Source organism: Brachypodium distachyon, chromosome 4 (assembly GCF_000005505.3).
Source record: "Brachypodium distachyon strain Bd21 chromosome 4, Brachypodium_distachyon_v3.0, whole genome shotgun sequence".
Taxonomy (NCBI): domain Eukaryota; kingdom Viridiplantae; phylum Streptophyta; class Magnoliopsida; order Poales; family Poaceae; genus Brachypodium; species Brachypodium distachyon.
The window spans coordinates 47686480-47706260 of NC_016134.3; the positions used below are offsets into that span (position 1 = coordinate 47686480).

A 19781-nucleotide genomic window follows, 5' to 3' on the forward strand; every position below is an offset into this window, starting at 1 on the left:
TCGGGTTTCCTTTTTCTCTTTTTATATTTAAGTATTTCACGAGAGGCCAGCCAGTGTTCGTGCTCATATTTGACAAGGCTTTATATGCGCAATTGGATTATATGCGGGTACTTAATTGCGGATCGGAAAAAATAGAGAAGACTGCCAGCATTCATGCTTCGATTTGGCAAGGCTTTATATGTGCATCTTGAATTATTGAAAAAGATTAAGCTAATGACGTGCTCAGCATAGAGCTAAGATTTTTTTTGTCAAGCGATGCAGCGTGAGCCTGCCTAGTCAATTGAATTGTAAAAGCCTTCTTGAAATTGAAGTTGTGAAAATTGACTGGACTTGGGAGAGTACTAGGGCCTTGGGCTGGCTGGAAGGTTTTTAATGAATTTCGCGGGAAAAAAGGTGGAGGAGTAGAAATGTTTGAGCGAGCACTTGAGCTGGTTGTGAGATTTTCTAAGAAAAAACCATTCTCTATTTATGGTGTTGAAGGTGAAAACTGAACTCCATCCAAACCCATTCTCTATTTATGGTGTTGAAGGTGAAAACTGAACTCCATCCAAACCCATTCTCTATTTATGGTGTTGAAGGTGAAAACTGAACTCCATCCAAACAACGAATTAAATTGAAACATAGATCGAACTTGATCTCCGAATTAAATGGATATCTATTTTTGGGATGGAAGTGTCCACCCCTAACCTAGCCAAATGCATTGGAAGTAACAGAACGCATGAAAAGAAAAAAGATTTTGTGAAAAAAGAGAAATACATGGCGCTGCAAAAAAGGATACAGAAAAAGATTGTCAGAAGTGGGGTTTGAACCCACGCCCTCGTAAGAGGACCAGAACTTGAGTCTGGCGCCTTAGACCACTCGGCCATCCTGACTCTTGTGCGAGCTTTGAACAGATACTTTATATATCAGTTTCTAACTTTTCACGTTGGTATTCTACCAACCTGAACAAAAGTCAGGTCCGTTTGATTTGCAATTGGAAGAAACTTTAAAACGTAGACATGCTAGATCACGCTATATTGATCCTTTTGGGTATTGAATACGACATTAAACTCCACCAAAGTTTGGATTACATCATTGCACCATATGCATGTTTTCCAAATAGTTCAAGGCAGAGAAAAAAATCTTCCCGAGAAATGTAGTGCGAAGGGATTAGGAAAAGTTTCTACAAACCATCCAGCAATAAAGGAAAATGATTGGTGAAAACTTGTCTCCTTTATGGTGCTGTATGAATATATATTGACTAAAGAAAAAATTGGATTGTTGACGGTGCAGTTATCTGATGGAAAGCCATCCAGCAAGACATATCGAGTTGTTGATTTATGAATGACAATGCAACAAGCTGTCCAATCTACAGTCAACTGACGATATCCTTGCCTACCCTGAAAGCAACACCATAATTTAAGCTTCAACAATTTCTTCATGTCAAGTTAACCATGAACCATGGATTGGCCATCATAGCTTCTTAAGAACTAGCGGCACGCCCTCGCCGGGCTCAACGGTCAGCCGGAACGCTGGGCGATGGACGTAGCTCGGCGACAGCGAGAACTCGAACCTGGACAGCAGGAGCGAAAGGACAACCTTGAGCTCGACCATGGCGAGATTCTGTCCTGCACAGGTCCGGGGCCCGATGCCGAAGGGCATGTACATGTGGTGGGGCTTGCAGGCGCGCGCTATGCCACCAGCGAACCTGCCCGGGTCGAAACTGTCGGCGTTGGCGCCCCACACGGAAGGGTCCCGGTGTGCGAGCGCGATCGGGACCCTGATGTTGGTGCCTCTCGGGATGTCGATGCCACCGAGGTTGATGTCTTGCAGAGCTTCCCGCGTGACGAAGGAGGCAGGCGGGTAGAGCCGGAGCGTCTCCTGGATCACCATTGTTAACTGTAGTGTAGAAGCATGATCAGATCAGCACTTCTCGCTTCAGGAGTCATCACAAGGTCAAGCAAAATATATACAAAAATGATGCTATTGATCTTGTGAATAACACACAAAAAAATCTACTGTTTTAGGAAAGATCAAGCATATATGTATGTATATACCGTTTTGAACTTCCGGAGCATGTCGAAATCTAATGGTTCCCCATGGCAAATGTCCAGGACTTCCACCCGAACACGGGACTGCCATTCGGGGTGTGACGCGAGAAGCATCAGGCACCACGCGGCAGTGCTGGAGGTCGTCTCATGCCCCGCGAAGTAGATGTTCTTGCAGTTATCAACGATGAAATCCTCAGGCGTGCACGAAGCGAAGGAAGCGGCTTTAGAACCCTCGATGATAGAATGCAGGAGGAAATTATCCGGGGAGGTTGTCACTGAATCATGGTCGTGCTTCTTGGCTATGTTTAACACGAGGGTACGGATGCTGCTCCCCAGATCCCATATCTCTCTGTTGCTCTTGGTTGGTAAATATCTGGTTATTCCAGCAGCAAACGTGAAGGACGATAGTTAAAAAGTATGGCTATTAGTTGACAAAACTTGGAATAACTATTTTTGACGCATCAGTATGTTACTGTTTCTTACAAGCATATGTCATTTTTCGAATATAAATAGATTTTCTGTTGTAACTATGTGTGTAAGAAGCTAGAAGAAGAAGAAGAAGAAACAGTTTACAACACACTACTTCGATGTACTAAATTTGATGAACTGGTTACTTCATTAGTTACTTTCTGAAAACCAAATATCTGATAGTTACTAGATACTCTTTTTCTTGTACGATAGTTACTACTACATAATTACATTTTCATATTGTTGGAAATTCATGCTACTTTCCAAATGTATAGTATAGATATAGAGTTCCACAGCCGTGAAGAATCAATATTATAATGGTCATAGGACTACAGTTTGGATAAAAAGTGCACTATGTACAGGTATCCATAGACTCATTTTTGTGTTCAGATAATTCATTTTGGACAGAGCATTTCTTTTTGCTTCAGCCTTTCAGGTACCCTGAAAATTTATCATAGGTGCCACTGCCATCATATTATGCCAATGAGGAAAAGGAATTAGTTTCTGGGTATGTAGTCACTACATCATAAAACAATAGAAGAATGCATAGAACATACCTACTTCCAGGAACACCAATAAGCATACTTTGCTTTCCCATTGCTTTCTGAAGCTGTCGAATCTTGTAGAATATCTCTTTGCCTTCAGTGAAGCTGCTTCCAAAAGAGGCCCTTGATATGACATCCGCCGAGAAGTTTCTCAAGAACTCGTCAACCATGATCTCTGCCCTGCTTCCTTCCCTCTCAATTTTGTCTTCCCATAAATTCAACATTGACATTGCCGCATCAATCATCAAATTCACCATTCCCTGTGGATATTTTGCACACTCAATTTTAGTCTAACGGTACATGTCCTATGTACTTTTTCGGCTATATTGTTTAACAGATTAATGAGACTATAGAAAGTGTCTAAATCGAATGGATTTATCACTGAATAGCCTTGTTCTTAAGGCTCAAATACCTTAACTTTGTCCATGAAGAATTCAGGTGCGATAACCTTTCTTTGGTGTACCCATAGGTCACCGTTTGCTGTCAAAATTCCCATACCAAGAAGAGCTCCACGGTCTTTCTGCAAGTGGTAAGGCTTTCCAAGATCCAGGGACTTGCAACTGGCCAGCTCCTTCACCATGTCTGGATCTGTCACATTTAGAGCTTGTATGCTTCCAGTGGCATACAAGTAGATGGAACCTGACACGGCGTCAAATTTACAGGAACTCGCAAGTATTGACTATGAAATGCAGAAGACAAATATCTGTAAGATCAAAACCTGTTGTCCAATGAAGATCCATAACAGTAGACCAATACACACCTCTACTTAAGTAGGACCTAATTACTCAATTGCAGAGGTACAAAGCAAAGTTCACATTAATTTAGTACTATCTCGAAAAAAGGGAGTGACTGGCCGACAATGCTGAGACAAATACACCTATGGATTCTAGGAGATAATATGAGTATCTATAAACAGATCCTAATAAAATAATTTTCGATATCTATATTAGTTGTTTCAGGCTTTCAGTATCCAGTATCATCCTGAAAGTACAAAAGAACTCAAAAATAAATAAATTCGGTTGCAAGTTCGCATTCCCCATAGAGGAACCACAAAACTGTGCAAGAAAAAGAAATTTCTCTTTCAAAACAAAGTCAATAAAACACTCCTCTCTATAAACATGTCACTAGAAATTCAACAACTAAACAATTCCCAAGTGAAATTGCTTTCTTACTGAAAACTAATCACAAGTTTCTCAACATACCATAAACTCTGCTCCAGTGGATGAGGTAAGGGAACAGAGTGGCGACATAATTTGAGGAGAAACGGTCAGCAGATCCTGCTTCCTGTTCTTGAGCAGAGGTGGCAAGTTCCTTCTGGATTCTCCTCATCTCTGGTATGTTCCCAAAGAGGAAAGAGGGCTTGGGACCCTTGACTCCTTGGCTTCTCAGCTTCTGCCTGAGCCTCTCCGGCCTTAGCCATAGGATGGTGTACAGGTAGGAGAAGAGAAGCACAGGGATGAGGACCGGAGGTAGCAGCAGTAACCATTGCTGGGATGAGAGGATCATCTCCATATGGAGAGAGAGAGAGAGAGAGAGAGAGAGAGATGGTCACAAAGGTATTAATGCAATCCTTTATTTGGTCATATTAATTCATACTATATATCTATCCGGTCATATTAAGGTATATATTTATTCGGTAGTGCCCGCCCAGCTAGCAGAAGGGAAGGTGCAAAACAACAAATCAGTCACGCACTCTGAAAGCTGCAAGCAGATAAGACACGGGAAGAAATAAAAAAAGAAGGTAGGAGTAAGAGAAAGCTGGCTGCCATAGCTCTAACGTAGGAGTAGTTTGATAGAGATGCTTTTGTCTGCTTGAATGACCAAACCACACACATCACAAAAATACAATTTGGATCTAAAATCAATATATCATGTGTTAGGTGATGAGGATACATCTAGTACTACATTTCTTCTGGGGCAAAATAGATTTTTTTTTTTTAGAAAAATCTGCTGGGGCAAAATACTTTTTCTATGAGAAAAATCTGCTGGGGCAATATTAGGACAGCACCAATGTATACGAACACAATGTATAGCCAGACCAGAAAGTTTTTTTTTTTGTGCTGCATAGGGCCACCTTTTGGTTTATGGTCATCCTTATACAACCTTTTGGTTTATGCTCTATGCAAGAACTGAACAAGTTTGCACATTTTCAGATAAGCCGTGAATAAGACTAGGCAGAAAAAGATGTATCCTGAAGCTTTAATGTATTTGACAACGCCCTGCAACCATTCATACATGATCATAATTAAAATTAATCAGACGTAGTAGAGAAAATATTGAAAATCCTGTGATCAAGAGGTTCCTAACTCAAATCCAACACCACAAACTCGTAACCAGGATGCACAGAAAACAAAATTCAGACAATTGCGTCTATTTTCAGCCTAGAAACATGTATAGGCTGAAATGTGTTACAAAATTGCTTCTTGAACTGAAAATGGAGGTCGTATTCCATAAATTTGTTCCCCACCTGATGTCTGAATCAAACTAGATGGAAGGAAGAAGACATGAGCATAAACGAGTACAAATCATACGCACCGTGGAGTGGACCACCATTGCCGCTGCCACCAGGACAAAATGTAAGGGAGCGACGCCATGGGTTCGAGGGTACCAGCTTGTAACAGATCATACCGTCCATAAGGAGATAAACACACACCAGATCAAGTTGCACCATTTTGGTGGGCGTGGCACAGTGAAATGTATCCGCCCCTCGAAAGTGGCTACTGGACACAAATTATCTGCCATCCCTGGTAGGAAACGTAGTCACTTGTTGCAAGAAAATGCGGGGACGATTTCCTCCGAGAAGCATCCAGAACGTGACTGATCATTGTTTCAAAGCTAACAGTTCAGAACCTACAGGTCAATGATGATCACAGCCTCGTCACCACCAGCGGCATGCCGAACTCGGGCTCGATGGTCAGCCGGAATGCCGGCGAGTGCCGGTAGCTCGGCGAGGGAGAGAAGGCGAACCGGCACAGCAGGCGCGCCAGCAACACCTTCATCTCCGCCATGGCCAGGTTCTGCGCAATGCAGATCCTGGGCCCGAGCCCGAATGGCGCGTACATGTGCGCCGGCTTGCACGCCGCGGCCACGCCGTTGGCGAACCGGTCCGGGCGGAACTCGTTGGCGTCGGCACCCCAGGCTTCCTTGTCCAGGTGCAGCATCAATCTGGTGACCTGGACGATTGTTCCTCGCGGCACGTCCAGGTTGCCGATCTTGATGTCCGTCAGTGCCTCCCGCATCATCAGCGACGCTGGTGGGTAGAGCCGGAGAGTTTCTTGGATCACCATCGTCAGCTGCATTTTGATGCCAGGTGTCTCGTTAAGCATTTTAAGTAGCTTACAAGATGATGAAGGGATGATCTTGATTCCTCCTCACAATTTTGAGTCGGTGGAGGCCATCGACGCCCAGTGTCATCGTCCCATGGCAAACCTCCAGAGCCTCGGCACGTACGCGGTCCTGCCACTCCGGGTGAGTGGCCAGTAGCATCAGGCACCAGATGGCGGTGACCGCCGTGCTCTCGTGCCCTGCAAAGTATATGCTCTTGCAGTTGCCGACGATGAATTCCTCGGCAGTGCCACCATTGAGAGGTCCGTGCGAGCCGTCGATGATGGCGCGCAGAAGACCGTTATTATGAGTTGCTGCATGCTCAGCCCCATTCTCATTCCTGTTGGCCTTTGCAAGTTCCAGGATCAGTAGCCTGACTTCTTCAACCAGATTTCGTATCGCTCTGTTGCTCTTCGTAGGCAGGTGCTTCCTGCAACAACACGAACAAATTAGCAGTAGGATTTATCGCTGCACGGTTGTTATATATTTGAGAAACCTTCTATTTCTATGTTGGTTCCTGTCTACTGCAAGAAATATGGTTTCCAAATTACCCCAGCTTATACAAATAGACTGGTTTAAGTATGAAATAGACTGGTTTAAGCATGGATGTGAAAGGTCTTGTTTCAAACCATTTACTTACCACACTGCAGACAATCCCACAAACGCATCTCGTTGAGCAGTTGCCTTCTGAAGTTGCCTAAGCTTGCAGAATATCTCCTCTCCTTTTGCGAAGCTACTCCCAAAGCAAGCCCTGGAGATTACATCTCCCGAGAAGTTCCGCACGTAATCATCGACAACTATCTCCGTGCTCCCTCCTGCACCTTCGAGAATGCTCTCCCATGCTTCTAACAACGGAGCAGTTGCATCCTCAATCAGTTGTATCATATCCTGCATGTATGCATTATTCCTGCAAGATATGATGCTAGTCCATGTTTTGAACCCATGTAAAATTGTAACCTGTGAGCAAACTGTGTGATCCAGTACCTTAATCTTGTCCATGAAGAACTCTGGCGCCATGACCTTCCTCTGATAGGCCCATTCATCGCCATTCACCGTAAATAAACCTCCTCCAAGGAGGGCTTTGCGGGATTTCTTTAGATAGCTGGGTTTTCCAAGCTCTGATGGTGTCCAGTGGCCGATGTCCTTTACCATATCTGGCTGAGAAACATGAAGTATCTCCCGACCTCCTGTTGAGTACTGGAACACAGGGCCTGTTCCAAATTCAAATTTCAGTTTGTTTAGCTACCTCACTGTGAGAAGAAATGATATAATTCTGAAAACATACCAATTCTAATTCATTCTTAGATGCATTTAGGTCAATCTGACATATCAAAAAAATCCGCATAACTAACAATAAACCTGATTAGCGTTATGGTCCTAAACCTGCTGCCAGATGTCCAAAAAAATAACTATAGATTGTACAATATATAAATTGCAAACGCACAGTCTTCCGACACAAAATACAATATCAAGAATTAGTCCAAGAAAATATAACCACGAGTCAACTATTGATCGTGTCATCCATCCTGACTATCAAGAGTTGAAAACGCATAGAAGGACAAAGACGTGTAAGGAAATGCTTTGAGTAAATGGGCACACACACCTGATTACAAAATATACACAACATCATGTGACTTACTTTTCAGATATTGTTAACCAGATAAAGCCTTCTAATGATGGTAAAAGTAAGCACAGTAGAAACTACGCAGAATATAGGTTTCAGTTTTTTAGGCCTTGAGGGTTGTAGTTCTATCTTTTTGAAAAACGTGTTAATTAAAGCAATATGTACCTTCAGTGCTGTAAGAAAGCTGTACAGTGATAGAAATTAGAGAGTAACATGATAAGTACAGACGTGACAGTGTTTCAGTCTTGTGATCCTGAATACAAAAAATATATATATCTCATGGCACGAGTCGCGACAACAAAAGTTAACATTTTCGGCTCTTTTGTCAGCTTCTGCCCACCTTCTCCATTGGTTTACTAATGTGGTAAGACTTAAGACTACATGAAGAATATTAAACAATCTAATCGATAGCAATTAAGTACTACTAATGAGCTCTATAACAAGGATTAGGTCTTACTTACTCTTGAAAAGGACAAGTTTAATGCTAGAAAAATGTGATGGTATCATTTTCTCTGACAACCTTTGTTTAAATAAGTTGTGTTTCACTGATAACTAAAGAAAAACTAAAAAGAGAAAAAACTTGCTTGTTCTGATTGGCCATGCACGAATCAACCAGCAGATTGTTACAAGTAATTCTTCCAAAGCAGCATCACCTTTGGAACTGCTGAGATGGTAATTTCGCTTGTAAAAGTTGCATGAGACTAGAAATGTCTACCCAATAAGTCATTACTAAATAAAAGTTACCATCTCAGCAGTAGTCTGAACTATTCACATGCTAACCTAACAACATCATAGCATCAAGAAACACTTGCAGTTTTGCATACATACCATAAGCTTCCCTCCAGACAAGGAGGTGAGGGAAGAGGGTGGAGATGTAGTTGTTGCTGTCTTGCTTCTTCACAGGCTTGAGTTCATGACAGATACTCTTCATCTCTCTGGTGTTGCCGTGGAGAAAAGTAGGCTTGGGCCCCTTCACACCTTGCCTTCTCAACTTCTTCCTTATCTTCTCTGGTCCTGGCCATAGGATGTTACATGAGTAAAACAGAGCTAAGCCCAGAAGAAGAACAAGAATTAGCACAACTAAGTTCTCCATGAGATGCATGGAATAGGAGAAGGGAAGTGTTCCCGTCAAACATTCAGATACAAGACAATGCCAGAACTAGCTTTATATTTGTTGAGACTCTAAGCATATGAAGTCTGACTTGCTCTTTTGGTATGATTGTTTAACGGTAGGCTGCTTTCAGATCTTGGCATCCATTAACAATTAGTTTATTGATAGATGATCTATGACACCTCAGCACCGGTTAGCGAGCCCCAGAGGCCAGAGCAGAGTTGTGGCAACCAAGTGTAGCTGGAGCAATCACAGCATCCAAGGCAACTAAGGACTAAATTTTTACATGTATATACAAGCTTGTGGATTATTGTCATTCAGTCAGGTGCATCTTTTTCTTGCTTGAAATAAGACAGAGTAGCACGTGCCTGTACCTCAATGATGGGTGACGGCGAGGAGGCGAGCTTGGTCAGCAGGTACGCGGACAGGATCTTCAGATCCGTTGTTGCAGGCTCTGCCTAGTAGCTAGCCTCAGTCCATGCTCAAATGGTGTGTACCATGTCAATGCCGCAGCAGCGGTGTTGGTAAAATAAAACTTGGCGCTGTCCAGGCCCCATGCTTGAGGCTTACTTGACAAGGTGAAGATGTGCAGCATCGAAATAAGGTCTGGAAATGAGGGAAGATGATGGAGATGTAGCTGGAATGAGCTCCTGTTGGGTACTCTTCAATCTTCATCTCCTGGGCTTGGGACCTGAGGCTTCTACATCCTGTCCAGCCTTAGCCATAGGGTGGCATAAAAGTCAAGTAGTCAACAAAAGTTTAAGCCAAGAAGTCAAGAACTATGATCAGAACACTAGAACTAACAGAGGTAGTTTCACCTCGGCGGTGGGAGATGGGGGAGGACGAAATGATAATCTTATATCAAATATACAACTATACAAGATTAAAAAAAGTTGTATATAGTTTTTTAGTTCAAACTACTAAATCATGTGCTCTTATCTACAACTATAATTTTCTGAACATATAAGTGATGGCCAGTCCTTTTCCTAATCTATTGAATTCAAACCGTTTACATTGTTTTCAGATCATGGGAGGTCTCCATGCCCACAACAAGTGTGCAGCCATGCCTGATGTTTCAATGCATGGTGGTGTCTATTTGTCAATAGGGATATAGCACATTGTCTATCTGCTTGGAAAATACCGTATTTCCCCCTTTCTTATTTTACCTCATGAAAACATACAAGATCCCACAAAACATATACAAAACTCTACAGAAAGTCATCCTGCAAGCAGCTGGTTTAGCTATGCATGTGTTCTATTTCAGGAAAAAGAAAAGGAACAAGAAACACGTGAGCATCAAGAATGGGAGAGGAATTACCATACAGCTTGGCACTGGGTAAATTTCTAACAGGAAGCAAACTGGAGTCACCTTGAGTCTTCAGACTGCAGATTACTAAGACATGGGTTGAACTGTGAAGAAGAAATTTAACTACGGTTACACCAAAAAGAAGCATAGAACATCCAATCACAAACAGCCAGCATCAATACACACTTCACTGAACTAACCAAAGTGGTGGACAAATTATGTGTTTGAACTCGGTTACAGGAACAACTCAATGGATCACATCAGTGATCACATTGATTGAAACTTCAAATCAAACTTTTTATGAGAAAGCACTGCCAACAATCATGTGCCATCACACAGTAAATTTGGTATCAGCATGTATGTACTGGATATCTAGAACATGGACCACCAACTTCTTTTTGTGTCTACATGTGGTGCAGAACTACTCTGCGATCCACGGCACTGTTGCCTTCTACCACTATTAGCAGGATTTGCAAAGCACAAAACTAGAGCTAAACCGACAAAGCTAACGACCGGAGCAGCTGCAATAAAGAGCCATCTTCTGCGGCCATGTGCTCTGTCTGACTGCTCTGCACCATGTTCACTTGTATTAGTCTCTTCCACTGCACGATTAGGTGTATAGTGAGTTTCTTCAACCTCTGGTTCGTCAGGAATTTCTTCAACAAATTCTTGCAGACGGGTGTGTTCCTCTATCAAACGATCGTCTCTTTCATTGGTTGCAGCTTGCTCGGACCTCTTATATTCCCGGTCATCTGTAGGAAGTTCATATCGGCAAACTGGGCATGTATTCCTAGAACTAAGCCATGGCAAGATGCACGATGAATGATAGAGATGCATGCATGGTAGCTGCTTTGCTCTAGTTCTGATAGGCATTGGGTCTTTGCATACTGGACAAATCACACCACCATCTGTCTCGTGGCTTTTGGAGATATACACGGAGGGAAGATTTCCAACGAAGGATGTCGCTGCAGGTGGAGCACCTCTTCTGGAATTGTTGTCCTCAGCAAACTGTTCAAGAATCATCTCAAACTGTCTTGCATCAGCATAATCACCGGGATTCCCAACAAAAGGTGTTCTGATTTCTGGTCCTTCCATGTCTGCCATCAAGTTAGTCATATTTGCTCTTTGACTCGCAGTCATTCTCCAAGCCCATACCCCCTCTTCAGATTCCCAGCCGGCCAATTCACTTGGGCCAATGCCACGTGATTGCTGCTGGTACTGCCGCATGGTGTCAACTGCTTCATCAAAATCAGACTCTTCCAATTGTACATCTTCATCTTCTTGGTCGTCTGAATCCCACTGATCTATTCCAGTGTTCATGGGATCAATATCTGTGTCCGTATTCATGTAGCTCTCGTTGTCAAGTTGAATAGAAATCACCCTTCCCACCATGCTATGTTGATCTAGAGAAGCATCTGATTCCTCAGCATAGTCACCAAAACTGATATTTGATTCATGATCGTCAAACACAGAATCAGCATAATTGAGGCCATCACTCTCATCATCTGAAGCATGCCACCTTTGGGATTGGTTCGGTGTAGAATTATAAGACATCAGCTGGCGCAAAACTGTTGGAGAATCAATATCTGCTTCATGGCCTTGTCTAGCTAAATTGATCAAATGGGAGAACTGCTGTGAGAATGCATCCTCACTAGATCCAAGACTTGCAGTCCTGGATCTCCGCCTTCTGTGTCGTCTCTGCTGATTAGTGCTGCTGGTTGTAACATCTGTTTCATTGTCATTAAGCACAGTCGCCTTGCACTCCCTGCATATGGCTAAAGCTTCAAAGCTATTGGTCACCTCAGTATCCAAAGTAAAAGGTCTTGTGCAAACAAGGCACTGAGCATCCGGTTGGCTGGCAAGGAGCTCATAGTCGCTCGATTGTGCCTGATTGCCAGACATGGGAATCTTGTACTAGTCAATCTGAACACACTGAGATGTGCAAGCAGATCAGGTGCTCATCATATACATCGTTGAGCGTGTTACAAAAGATCTTCCCAGGTGTCAACCTGCCAAAGGAAAGCAAGCGGTTGCTCCAGTTATTCCGCAACGAGAGGAAGAGACGTAATGTAGCATGTCCTAAACCAGATGGCTATATATGAGAATTACAGAGATCTGATCAAACCTGATAAGCATCTCCGAAAATAGCTCGTAACAACTAATGAATAAAGTAACCACATGATAAAACTGAATCTAACTACTAAATGTTTACTTGGGTGGCTTATCCTTGCAAGAAGGAGATCACCAGCACAGCAACCACGCAAACCAAACAATTGGGACCCTTTCCAAATCATTTCCAGTCAGCCCCCTGCGCTTTCCTCATCGACATCCTCTAGACAGAAACCAAGCTGCTCATTCGAGTCAATCATGTAAATTATCTACTGAAATGCATGGGTTTCATTCACTTCCACCGAGGCCAGATCCCGTGCAGCAAAATGAAGCACCCACAAACCCGGGTAACCAATCAGAGGGTCCCAGATTAACCCCCACCCCTTCTAGCGCATGATAGACCGCCGCAAGAGATCCATCGACGCACGCAGAGACCCAACTAGAGACGAAGAGAAGAATTAACACTAGTCCCGCAGGCGCAGCGTAAGATCGCACGTACTCGCTCCGCTACCGGGTCTCCATTACAACGACGCGCCCAAATTAAGCAAAAAAGGAACAAATTTCACCATTTGCGATATATACATAAGAAGAAACGAACAGTCGAGGGATTCGAGGAAAATCACCTCGAAAATCTGGGGCAGGAGGAGGAGGAGTGAGCTTCTCTGGTAGGAGCAGCGATCTAGGTGAGAAATCGCGAATCGATTCGGCGGTCCTCCTGGGGAAACTCGCTCGAGCGGAGGAGGAAGAAGAAGAAGACGACGACGTCCGGAATTGGGGATTGGAGATTTGGGGAGGAGAGTTTTTAAACGTTTTTTTTAATTTAGTTATGTTTACAACATTTTGGGCCTAGTGGGTACAGTATCTATCTCTGCACGGCCCATCTAGAATAAGCCTCCTGGCCCGGCCCGCTTTGGCCAGTAGAATTTTGCAGAGAGCCCCTGGAGATGATTTAATTCACAAGAATGTACTGTTGGCGCCTACTACCTGAAGAGCTTCCGGCCTCCACCACTCGCTCGTCGACGATGAGGGCAGCCATGGCGATGGCTGCCTCCGCCCCCGCTAGGCTTCTCCCGCGCGCCGTCTTCTCATCCCCGACCCCGAACCCCTCCAGCCCCAGCAAGCGCGTCGCTCCCAGCCCCAGGCTCAGGCGGCTCCCGCCGATCTCCGTCTCCATGGACCCGGCCCTCGTCGACCCGGCCCGCCTCCAGGCCCTCATGCTGGCCTGCGCCCACTCCTGCGCCGTCCGCCTCTCCCCGCTGGAATCCTCCGCGGCCACGCCGGAGCCCGTCGACATCCGCAAGCTCCGCACCGCACTGGCGCACAGCTTCCTCGTCGTGTCGGTGTTCTGCGCCGCCAGGTTCTTGGAGGATGAGGTGGAGGGTGATGGAGAAGGTAGGGAGGGCGGCCGGCGGTTCCTTGGGATTGATATGGATCTTGGGCGGCTCGGGCGGCGCGAGGAGCAGCGGCTCGTCGGGTTCGGACGGGCCGTCTCCGACGTCGGGCTCACCGCCTCCGTCCATGACGTCGTGGTGAGACTTCTCCTCACGAATTACTGGTTCGTCGAATTGCCTGGGTGAGGCGCTCCTTGATTTTACCTTCGAAAATCATTGCTTTGCTGTTACTGATAACCTGACAGGGACTTCAGTATACGTTGTTACATTTCCTGCGAAAAGGCTAATTTTAGTGGGGGTTTTATGGCATTCTGTACACAGAAATTAGTACTTAGTAACTTAGCAGTGAGCCGGTTTCATTTAATAACCAAGACAAGATTAGAAAACGGTGACTTTGTTGCAAGAAACAGTAGCAGTCAAAATGTATGTCAGTGGGCTATCTTGATAGATTGATACGGGACTACTCCCTGATCCATAATAAGTGTCACTGGTTTAGTACAAATATCGGAGGGAGTATTTATGTTGGTGCCGATGTGTCAATATTGAACCACATTGTCCAAAACAAATCTAAGAATATGTACTGGGAAAATGGAATCGGCCTACTGCAAACTCTATCTAATGCTTGTATGACATGACTGAACTGAGTATAGTCCATTTTCGTTGAAACTTGTATTGAATTGAGCTGTGAAGGGAAGTTTTTCATAGACGTGTCTAATGCTTGCGTGACATGACTGAACTTAGTACGGGCCGGCCTATACTTGATAGGCTTGCTTTCATTATGCTTCTGCTTCTGTTACTCCTCAACAGTTAACCAAAGGTTATTGCTACATCATGTGTTCATATGACTATCTTCAGTGACTTACAGGTTCATCCGTCGCTGCAGAGGAGAGGAATTGGCAGAAAAATCCTTGAGAAAATTACAAGGTAGGTTTTGGTGGATTTCAAAGAGGCTTACTTGCATCGGTTGATTGCAACAGATGAAGAATAACATCCATGATCGTTTAAGTAAATTATGCAAGCTAGGAATAGCAAATCCATAAACACTTCTGTTCCTCTTGTGGACAATACATACAGACCCATGAATTGAAACGCAAAAAATCTTGTACACATTTGCGAAGAAACAACCAAGGGATGAGAAAGAAGTAAACAAAAGATGGATCCTGCCTTTTCAAATCTATTTGTTAATTGCTGAATTCTTTACAGGATATATTTTTTCCGCCAAACATAGTATCTCAGACACATGGCACATACTTGGACTGGTAACATTACCGTTGGTAGCAAAGAATGCCTAACCTAAAGATTATCTAGTGTGTTTTTAATTGTTTTCATTTGTTATGTACAAACTTTATTATGACTGCAGTCTGTATAATAGAAAACTAATGATCAATGCAACTTTGAATCAACTAATGTTAGAAATTAGAATAACATGGCAATATGCCATATGAATTACTTGAATAGAGATAATTGTTATCTTTTAAAGTGGCTAGTTTATTTCTTTTCTAAAGTTCTTCATCTAATAAGCTTGTCGCCGGAACACTTTCTTCAGGGTACTCCACAGCAGAGGTATTTATGATATTTCCGCGTTATGTACAGGAAAGGAGAGGTATGGCCTTATCATCAAATTTGGTAGATCTCATCGATACACTTCCGTATTACTTTTGTCTATCATACATCTATTATCAGTAAAGGACTAGAGCTGGAAGCATCGATCTACTTCCACATGTGGCTTTCAACAGAATCTTACGCTGGTATATCACGATGTGTGGTCATTTTATGGAACCATTTGCAGGCCATTTTTTGAAGCATGTGGATTCGATGATGATGCAATGGGTTCCACAACGATGATGTACACTAGAAATATGCCCAAATAATATTCCAGCTGATGGTTGCTGAATCCACCAAATTATGAGATTGGCGGCTCCTTTATTGGGTTGACTGCTGCTGGTTAAGATTGCTGACAGTAAAGGGAGTTCTAAGATCCATCCGTGACTTTTACCACTCTATAATTGGATCTAGTTTCCATGGTGTGGAAGCCTTTTCTGGCTATGTAAAGAGGAAACCACCTGAAGAATTTAGAGAACTCATGTATACAGCACAATGTACTATCATGTGTGAAAGATAGCATGTTTCAGATCCAGACCAACATCTGTAAAATCCACCACTGACTGTAAAAGCTTGCTATGGTCATAGAGAGATGAATGTTTATATGTGTATCATTTATTCAAATTTATGCATATTTAATCTGGCTGCATATGCAAGTGAACAAGGAGTGAACCTCTCATGTGGTGTAGTTAGTTTTAGTTTCTTAGAGCAGTTCCCAAGGATCATTCTTGATGTACAGAAATAACAGGTTTGTGGATAGTTAGCGCAGTTGAAATTTTATCGAGAAATCTCCCCTTGTCAAGTGATTGTGCAGGATAAATCAACACGATAACTGAATCAAGGGAGATGTATGTAAGTTTCCAACTATGCACAAAAGATTAAACATATCCTGACACAAATATGTACAAAAGATTAAACAGATCCTGATACAGTGATACAAGTACAAACGCTCTGCTCTACCATTTCACAGTGAGAAGTTTCAGTTTCAGACAAAACAGTGACTTCATTGACAATGTTTGCTTTCACTGTTGTATAAACATCCATGTATCTCAAATGACCAATAAAGTCGTTCATTGCAAAAATTGCTGCTTCTTTTTTATCTGTCAAGCCACAGATCTAGCTCCATCTTTTCTGCACATGCATTTAGCAATGCTGATCATCATACAGCTGCTTGCAACACTTGTTCATCTGGAGTTCCAAAAGCTCTCCGCAGGAACCCTTCGACGATTGAAAGGAATTCTTCAGGTTTTTCCTCATGGGGCAAGTGCCCACAGTTCTTGATCACCTCAAATACCGCGCCAGGAATCGCCCGTGCAACGCGTTCAGCATTCCAAGCTGGAACAAGGCGGTCGGTGTCGCCGGTCACCACTAGCACTGCAAATGGTAAGACAATCCAAACTGTTCATTAAATAACATTGTGGTCCACATATTGGATTATTGAAATCCTCGAGCTCATATTTGTTGAGGACCAGCACAAATTCAGTTCAGTGGTTGATCTAGGACCAAGAGAATAAGCATATAGTAGAACCTGGGCATGAGATCTCAGAGAGCCTCTTTGAGACTGGCAGTCTTGACTTGGGTGCAGAATCTGTGATCATGGATATAGCGTGCTCCAAGAGAGCCCTCTCCCAGCCCCTTGATCTTAGTGGCTGAAACAATTTGCATGACAAAAGAATATGGCTTGTTATGTCACACTTGCAGATTTTTTTTTCTTCTGAATTCTGATACAGAGAGAACTCACCTTGGTGTAGCCTTGAATAACATGGTCAGTTACTTTGCTGGGGTCGTACCATGCATTACGGACAGCCATTACGCCGAATTTATCCATGACCAGCCTCACCTATGCCACCAAAGTCCAGCACAGTAAAGAAAGAAGAATGGGACCACAATTTTTTTGCAGCAAAACTCTGAATTTTTTGCTGTCAGTTAGCTGACCCAGCAAACTCATTCAACTCACACCATCAGTAACATCACCAAGCAAAGAAACCATAAGCATTTATTTATCACCACAGATATATGGCACTACTCTGAAACAAAAAAAAGATCTCACCATTATGGCGCCCAGCGGCGATCGAAGAAGAGCGACGAGGGCTTGAACAGCCAGAGCTCTGACCACATCCTGCACTGCCATTACCACCTTCAGAACAAGCCCGGCAATCCACATACACATGCCGAGAAATCCTCTCCAGATCCTAGCAAACGGATTCAATGGTGGTCCATTGCTGTCATCATCAGAGTCCTTCTTCTCTTGCCCTTCTTCTCCGTCCTCCCTCCTCTCGCCTTTCGTCCCGGAACCCGGCGCGAAGATGGCCGGCGCGACGAGCACGAGCGCCGCCACCCGCTCCGGCGCCTCGAGGCACGCGTCCACCGCGACGAGGCAGCCAGCAGAGTGCCTGCGATGTGATGATTGAATTAAAGTACTGTATTAAACCTTGACATGATCTCAAACATCTCTTGTGATTAGCAATGCACTGGCAGATCGATGCAGTGCAGAGTGTAGAGTGCAGCGTGTATGTCTGTATGTAATGTACCCGATGAGGACAGCCTTGCCGGCGCCGAGGAGGTCGACGAAGGCGAGCGTGGCCATGGCGGAGAAGGCCATGGAGTAAGGGTTGAGAGGCCTCGTGTCGTCGTCGTTGTCGCCGCCGGGCCCGGACCCGGACCAGGCGGCGCGGGAGGTGAGGCCGAAGGCCGGGCGGTCGAAGGCGAGCACCTTGGCTCCGGCGGCGCGGGCCAGCGGCCGCATCACGCGGCTCCAGGAGAAGAGCGACGCGCCGAAGCCGTGCAGCAGCACCACCGGCACTCCCACGCCGGAGCCGGAGGCGGAGGCGGGGTCTTGTTGTTCCTCGTGGTGGGCTGCGCTGTAGACCTTGTGGTGGAAGCTGACGCCGCTGATGTCGCAGAAGCTGCTGTCCGGGTCGGCGAGCGCGCCCGGGTCCAGGAGCTCGTCCTGGTCCACGCCGGCCACGCTCCGGCGCCGCCGCGGCCGCGTCCGCGCGCCGCCGTCGTCCGGAACCGGCCCTGAGACGTTCGCTTCGAGGTTTATTATCAGTTGGCACTCTTGAATTGATTGGGGATGGGGAAAGTTGAACAGAAATAAAAATTCGCAATTTCAGACAATTCGCTCCCAAGAACACCGGCCACATCACATTGACGCACATTTCGAGCTTCCCCAATGAAGCATGTAAAATCGTTCACGCACGAGACAGGGAAAGAAGCAACAAATTGACGAGGCATATATATACCAGCAGGGAAATCGGCGGCGGCGGCGGACGGCGGGGGAGGGCCGGCGGCCATGCGGCGAGCGCGGAGCAGCAGCGGTGGCGGCGGTCTCCCGGAGGCAGCGGAGAGAAGGTTTCCGGCAGCGGGTGGCGGCGGCGGTGGTCGGAGCAGGAGCGCCGCCCGCATCTGATCGATCGGGGCGGGAAGGAAGCTAGCCGACGCCCGACGGGATGGAACCGCTGGATTGGGTGGGGCCTACTGGCAGCGGCACGGGTGCCGAGGCCGTAATCCCGCTGAGCTAGCGACGTGTCTCACTGGAGTGAACACTGAGCAGGGTCGTGTGAGCTAGCTTAGCTTGGCTTTGCTTCTTTGGCACCGGTCCGTTTCTGTTCTGGATCAAAGCTTCAGCGTAGATCCATGTACGCATCCTGTGGCTCGTGAGAAGAGGCCAAGACAAATCGTACGTTAGGTGCGTGAGACGACGGTGAGAGAAGGGAGAGGGAGAGGTTTGGAGGGACATCAAACATGCATGAATTTGCCGCTAACAGGTTTTTGTTTCATTTCCACTAATTCCCACTTGTAATTGCTCCCTCCGACCGGTATTACTTGTCTCAAATTTGCCAAAATACGGATGTATCTATGTGCAAAAGGCGTCTAGATACATGTAATATTTCGATAAGTAATTCCGGCCGGAGGGAGTAGTTGAAATCAGACTAAAATTTGGGGAATTTTTGACAAAAAAGATTGAAACTTATTTATATTTGTGTGTACCACTAAAATGGTTGAACATTATGGACGGAAGACAACTATTTAATTTTAAGCGTCGGTTATTCCTTCGATCAACGTTGATTATATACTTAATCAGTGACAACTAATATGAATCAGATGGACTAACAAACTTAAAATCAAATTTATATACTATTTCTTAGGCGACTGAGAAATAACTATCTCTTAGTCGTTGATAGAAACTTTTTGATTCAATCATCAAGGTTCGTGTAAGATTAACGTAGATCCCATTGATAAAAAAATCTTCATTGGATGGCTACGGT

The 19781-nt window shown here is 44.7% G+C and overlaps 5 protein-coding genes and 1 non-coding gene across 12 annotated transcripts; 1 reads left to right on the top strand and 5 right to left on the bottom strand.

Annotated features, from left to right (window-relative positions):
- Positions 1-788: 788 nt before the first annotated feature.
- TRNAL-CAA lies at positions 789-872 on the bottom strand. Its single transcript has one exon. It is a non-coding gene; the product is annotated as a tRNA-Leu (tRNA).
- Positions 873-1106: 234 nt separating this feature from the next.
- LOC100825358 (cytochrome P450 714C2) lies at positions 1107-4950 on the bottom strand. Of its 2 annotated transcripts, none has more exons than XM_003578964.4 (5): positions 4246-4950; positions 3456-3682; positions 3056-3303; positions 2037-2403; positions 1107-1878 (listed from the first exon to the last, which is right to left on the bottom strand). In XM_003578964.4, exons 1-5 carry the CDS (start codon positions 4553-4555, stop codon positions 1453-1455), a joined length of 1578 nt encoding a protein of 525 aa, XP_003579012.1. In that variant the 5' UTR covers positions 4556-4950; the 3' UTR covers positions 1107-1452. The 2 variants fall into 2 exon arrangements, with proteins under 2 accessions (XP_003579012.1, XP_024319039.1); XM_024463271.1 differs by having other exon boundaries at positions 1303-1878; positions 3456-3654; positions 4246-4573.
- Positions 4951-5638: 688 nt separating this feature from the next.
- LOC100825665 (cytochrome P450 714C3) lies at positions 5639-10417 on the bottom strand. Of its 2 annotated transcripts, XM_024463272.1 has the most exons (6): positions 9477-10417; positions 8820-9005; positions 7352-7578; positions 7008-7255; positions 6419-6797; positions 5639-6336 (listed from the first exon to the last, which is right to left on the bottom strand). In XM_024463272.1, the coding sequence occupies exons 2-6, from the start codon at positions 8920-8922 to the stop codon at positions 5911-5913; spliced, it is 1383 nt and encodes a 460-aa protein (XP_024319040.1). In that variant the 5' UTR covers positions 8923-9005; positions 9477-10417; the 3' UTR covers positions 5639-5910. The 2 variants fall into 2 exon arrangements, with proteins under 2 accessions (XP_024319040.1, XP_003579013.2); XM_003578965.4 differs by lacking the exon at positions 9477-10417 and having other exon boundaries at positions 8820-9374.
- A 182-nt stretch (positions 10418-10599) lies between these two features.
- LOC100825978 lies at positions 10600-13318 on the bottom strand. The gene is made up of 2 exons (XM_003578966.4): positions 13141-13318; positions 10600-12417 (listed from the first exon to the last, which is right to left on the bottom strand). Exon 2 carries the CDS (start codon positions 12308-12310, stop codon positions 10781-10783), a length of 1530 nt encoding a protein of 509 aa, XP_003579014.1. The 5' UTR covers positions 12311-12417; positions 13141-13318; the 3' UTR covers positions 10600-10780.
- A 157-nt stretch (positions 13319-13475) lies between these two features.
- On the top strand, positions 13476-16159 carry LOC100838827 (acetyltransferase NSI). 4 transcript variants are annotated; one of them, XR_002966255.1, is made up of 4 exons: positions 13476-14046; positions 14764-14832; positions 15455-15511; positions 15698-15714. XR_002966255.1 is itself a non-coding variant. In XM_010240497.3 (4 exons), the coding sequence occupies exons 1-4, from the start codon at positions 13540-13542 to the stop codon at positions 15777-15779; spliced, it is 759 nt and encodes a 252-aa protein (XP_010238799.3). In that variant the 5' UTR covers positions 13481-13539; the 3' UTR covers positions 15780-16159. The 4 variants fall into 4 exon arrangements, 3 of the variants coding, with proteins under 3 accessions (XP_010238799.3, XP_010238801.3, XP_003577131.4); XM_010240497.3 differs by having other exon boundaries at positions 13481-14090; positions 15698-16159; XM_010240499.3 differs by having other exon boundaries at positions 13481-14072; positions 15698-16159.
- A 200-nt stretch (positions 16160-16359) lies between these two features.
- Positions 16360-19128, bottom strand: LOC100826291 (2-hydroxy-6-oxononadienedioate/2-hydroxy-6-oxononatrienedioate hydrolase). Of its 2 annotated transcripts, none has more exons than XM_024463273.1 (6): positions 18756-19127; positions 18042-18543; positions 17561-17903; positions 17252-17350; positions 17039-17159; positions 16360-16884 (listed from the first exon to the last, which is right to left on the bottom strand). In XM_024463273.1, exons 1-6 carry the CDS (start codon positions 18916-18918, stop codon positions 16670-16672), a joined length of 1443 nt encoding a protein of 480 aa, XP_024319041.1. In that variant the 5' UTR covers positions 18919-19127; the 3' UTR covers positions 16360-16669. The 2 variants fall into 2 exon arrangements, with proteins under 2 accessions (XP_024319041.1, XP_003579015.1); XM_003578967.4 differs by having other exon boundaries at positions 16446-16884; positions 18042-18531; positions 18756-19128.
- Between the last annotated feature and the right edge of the window lie 653 nt (positions 19129-19781).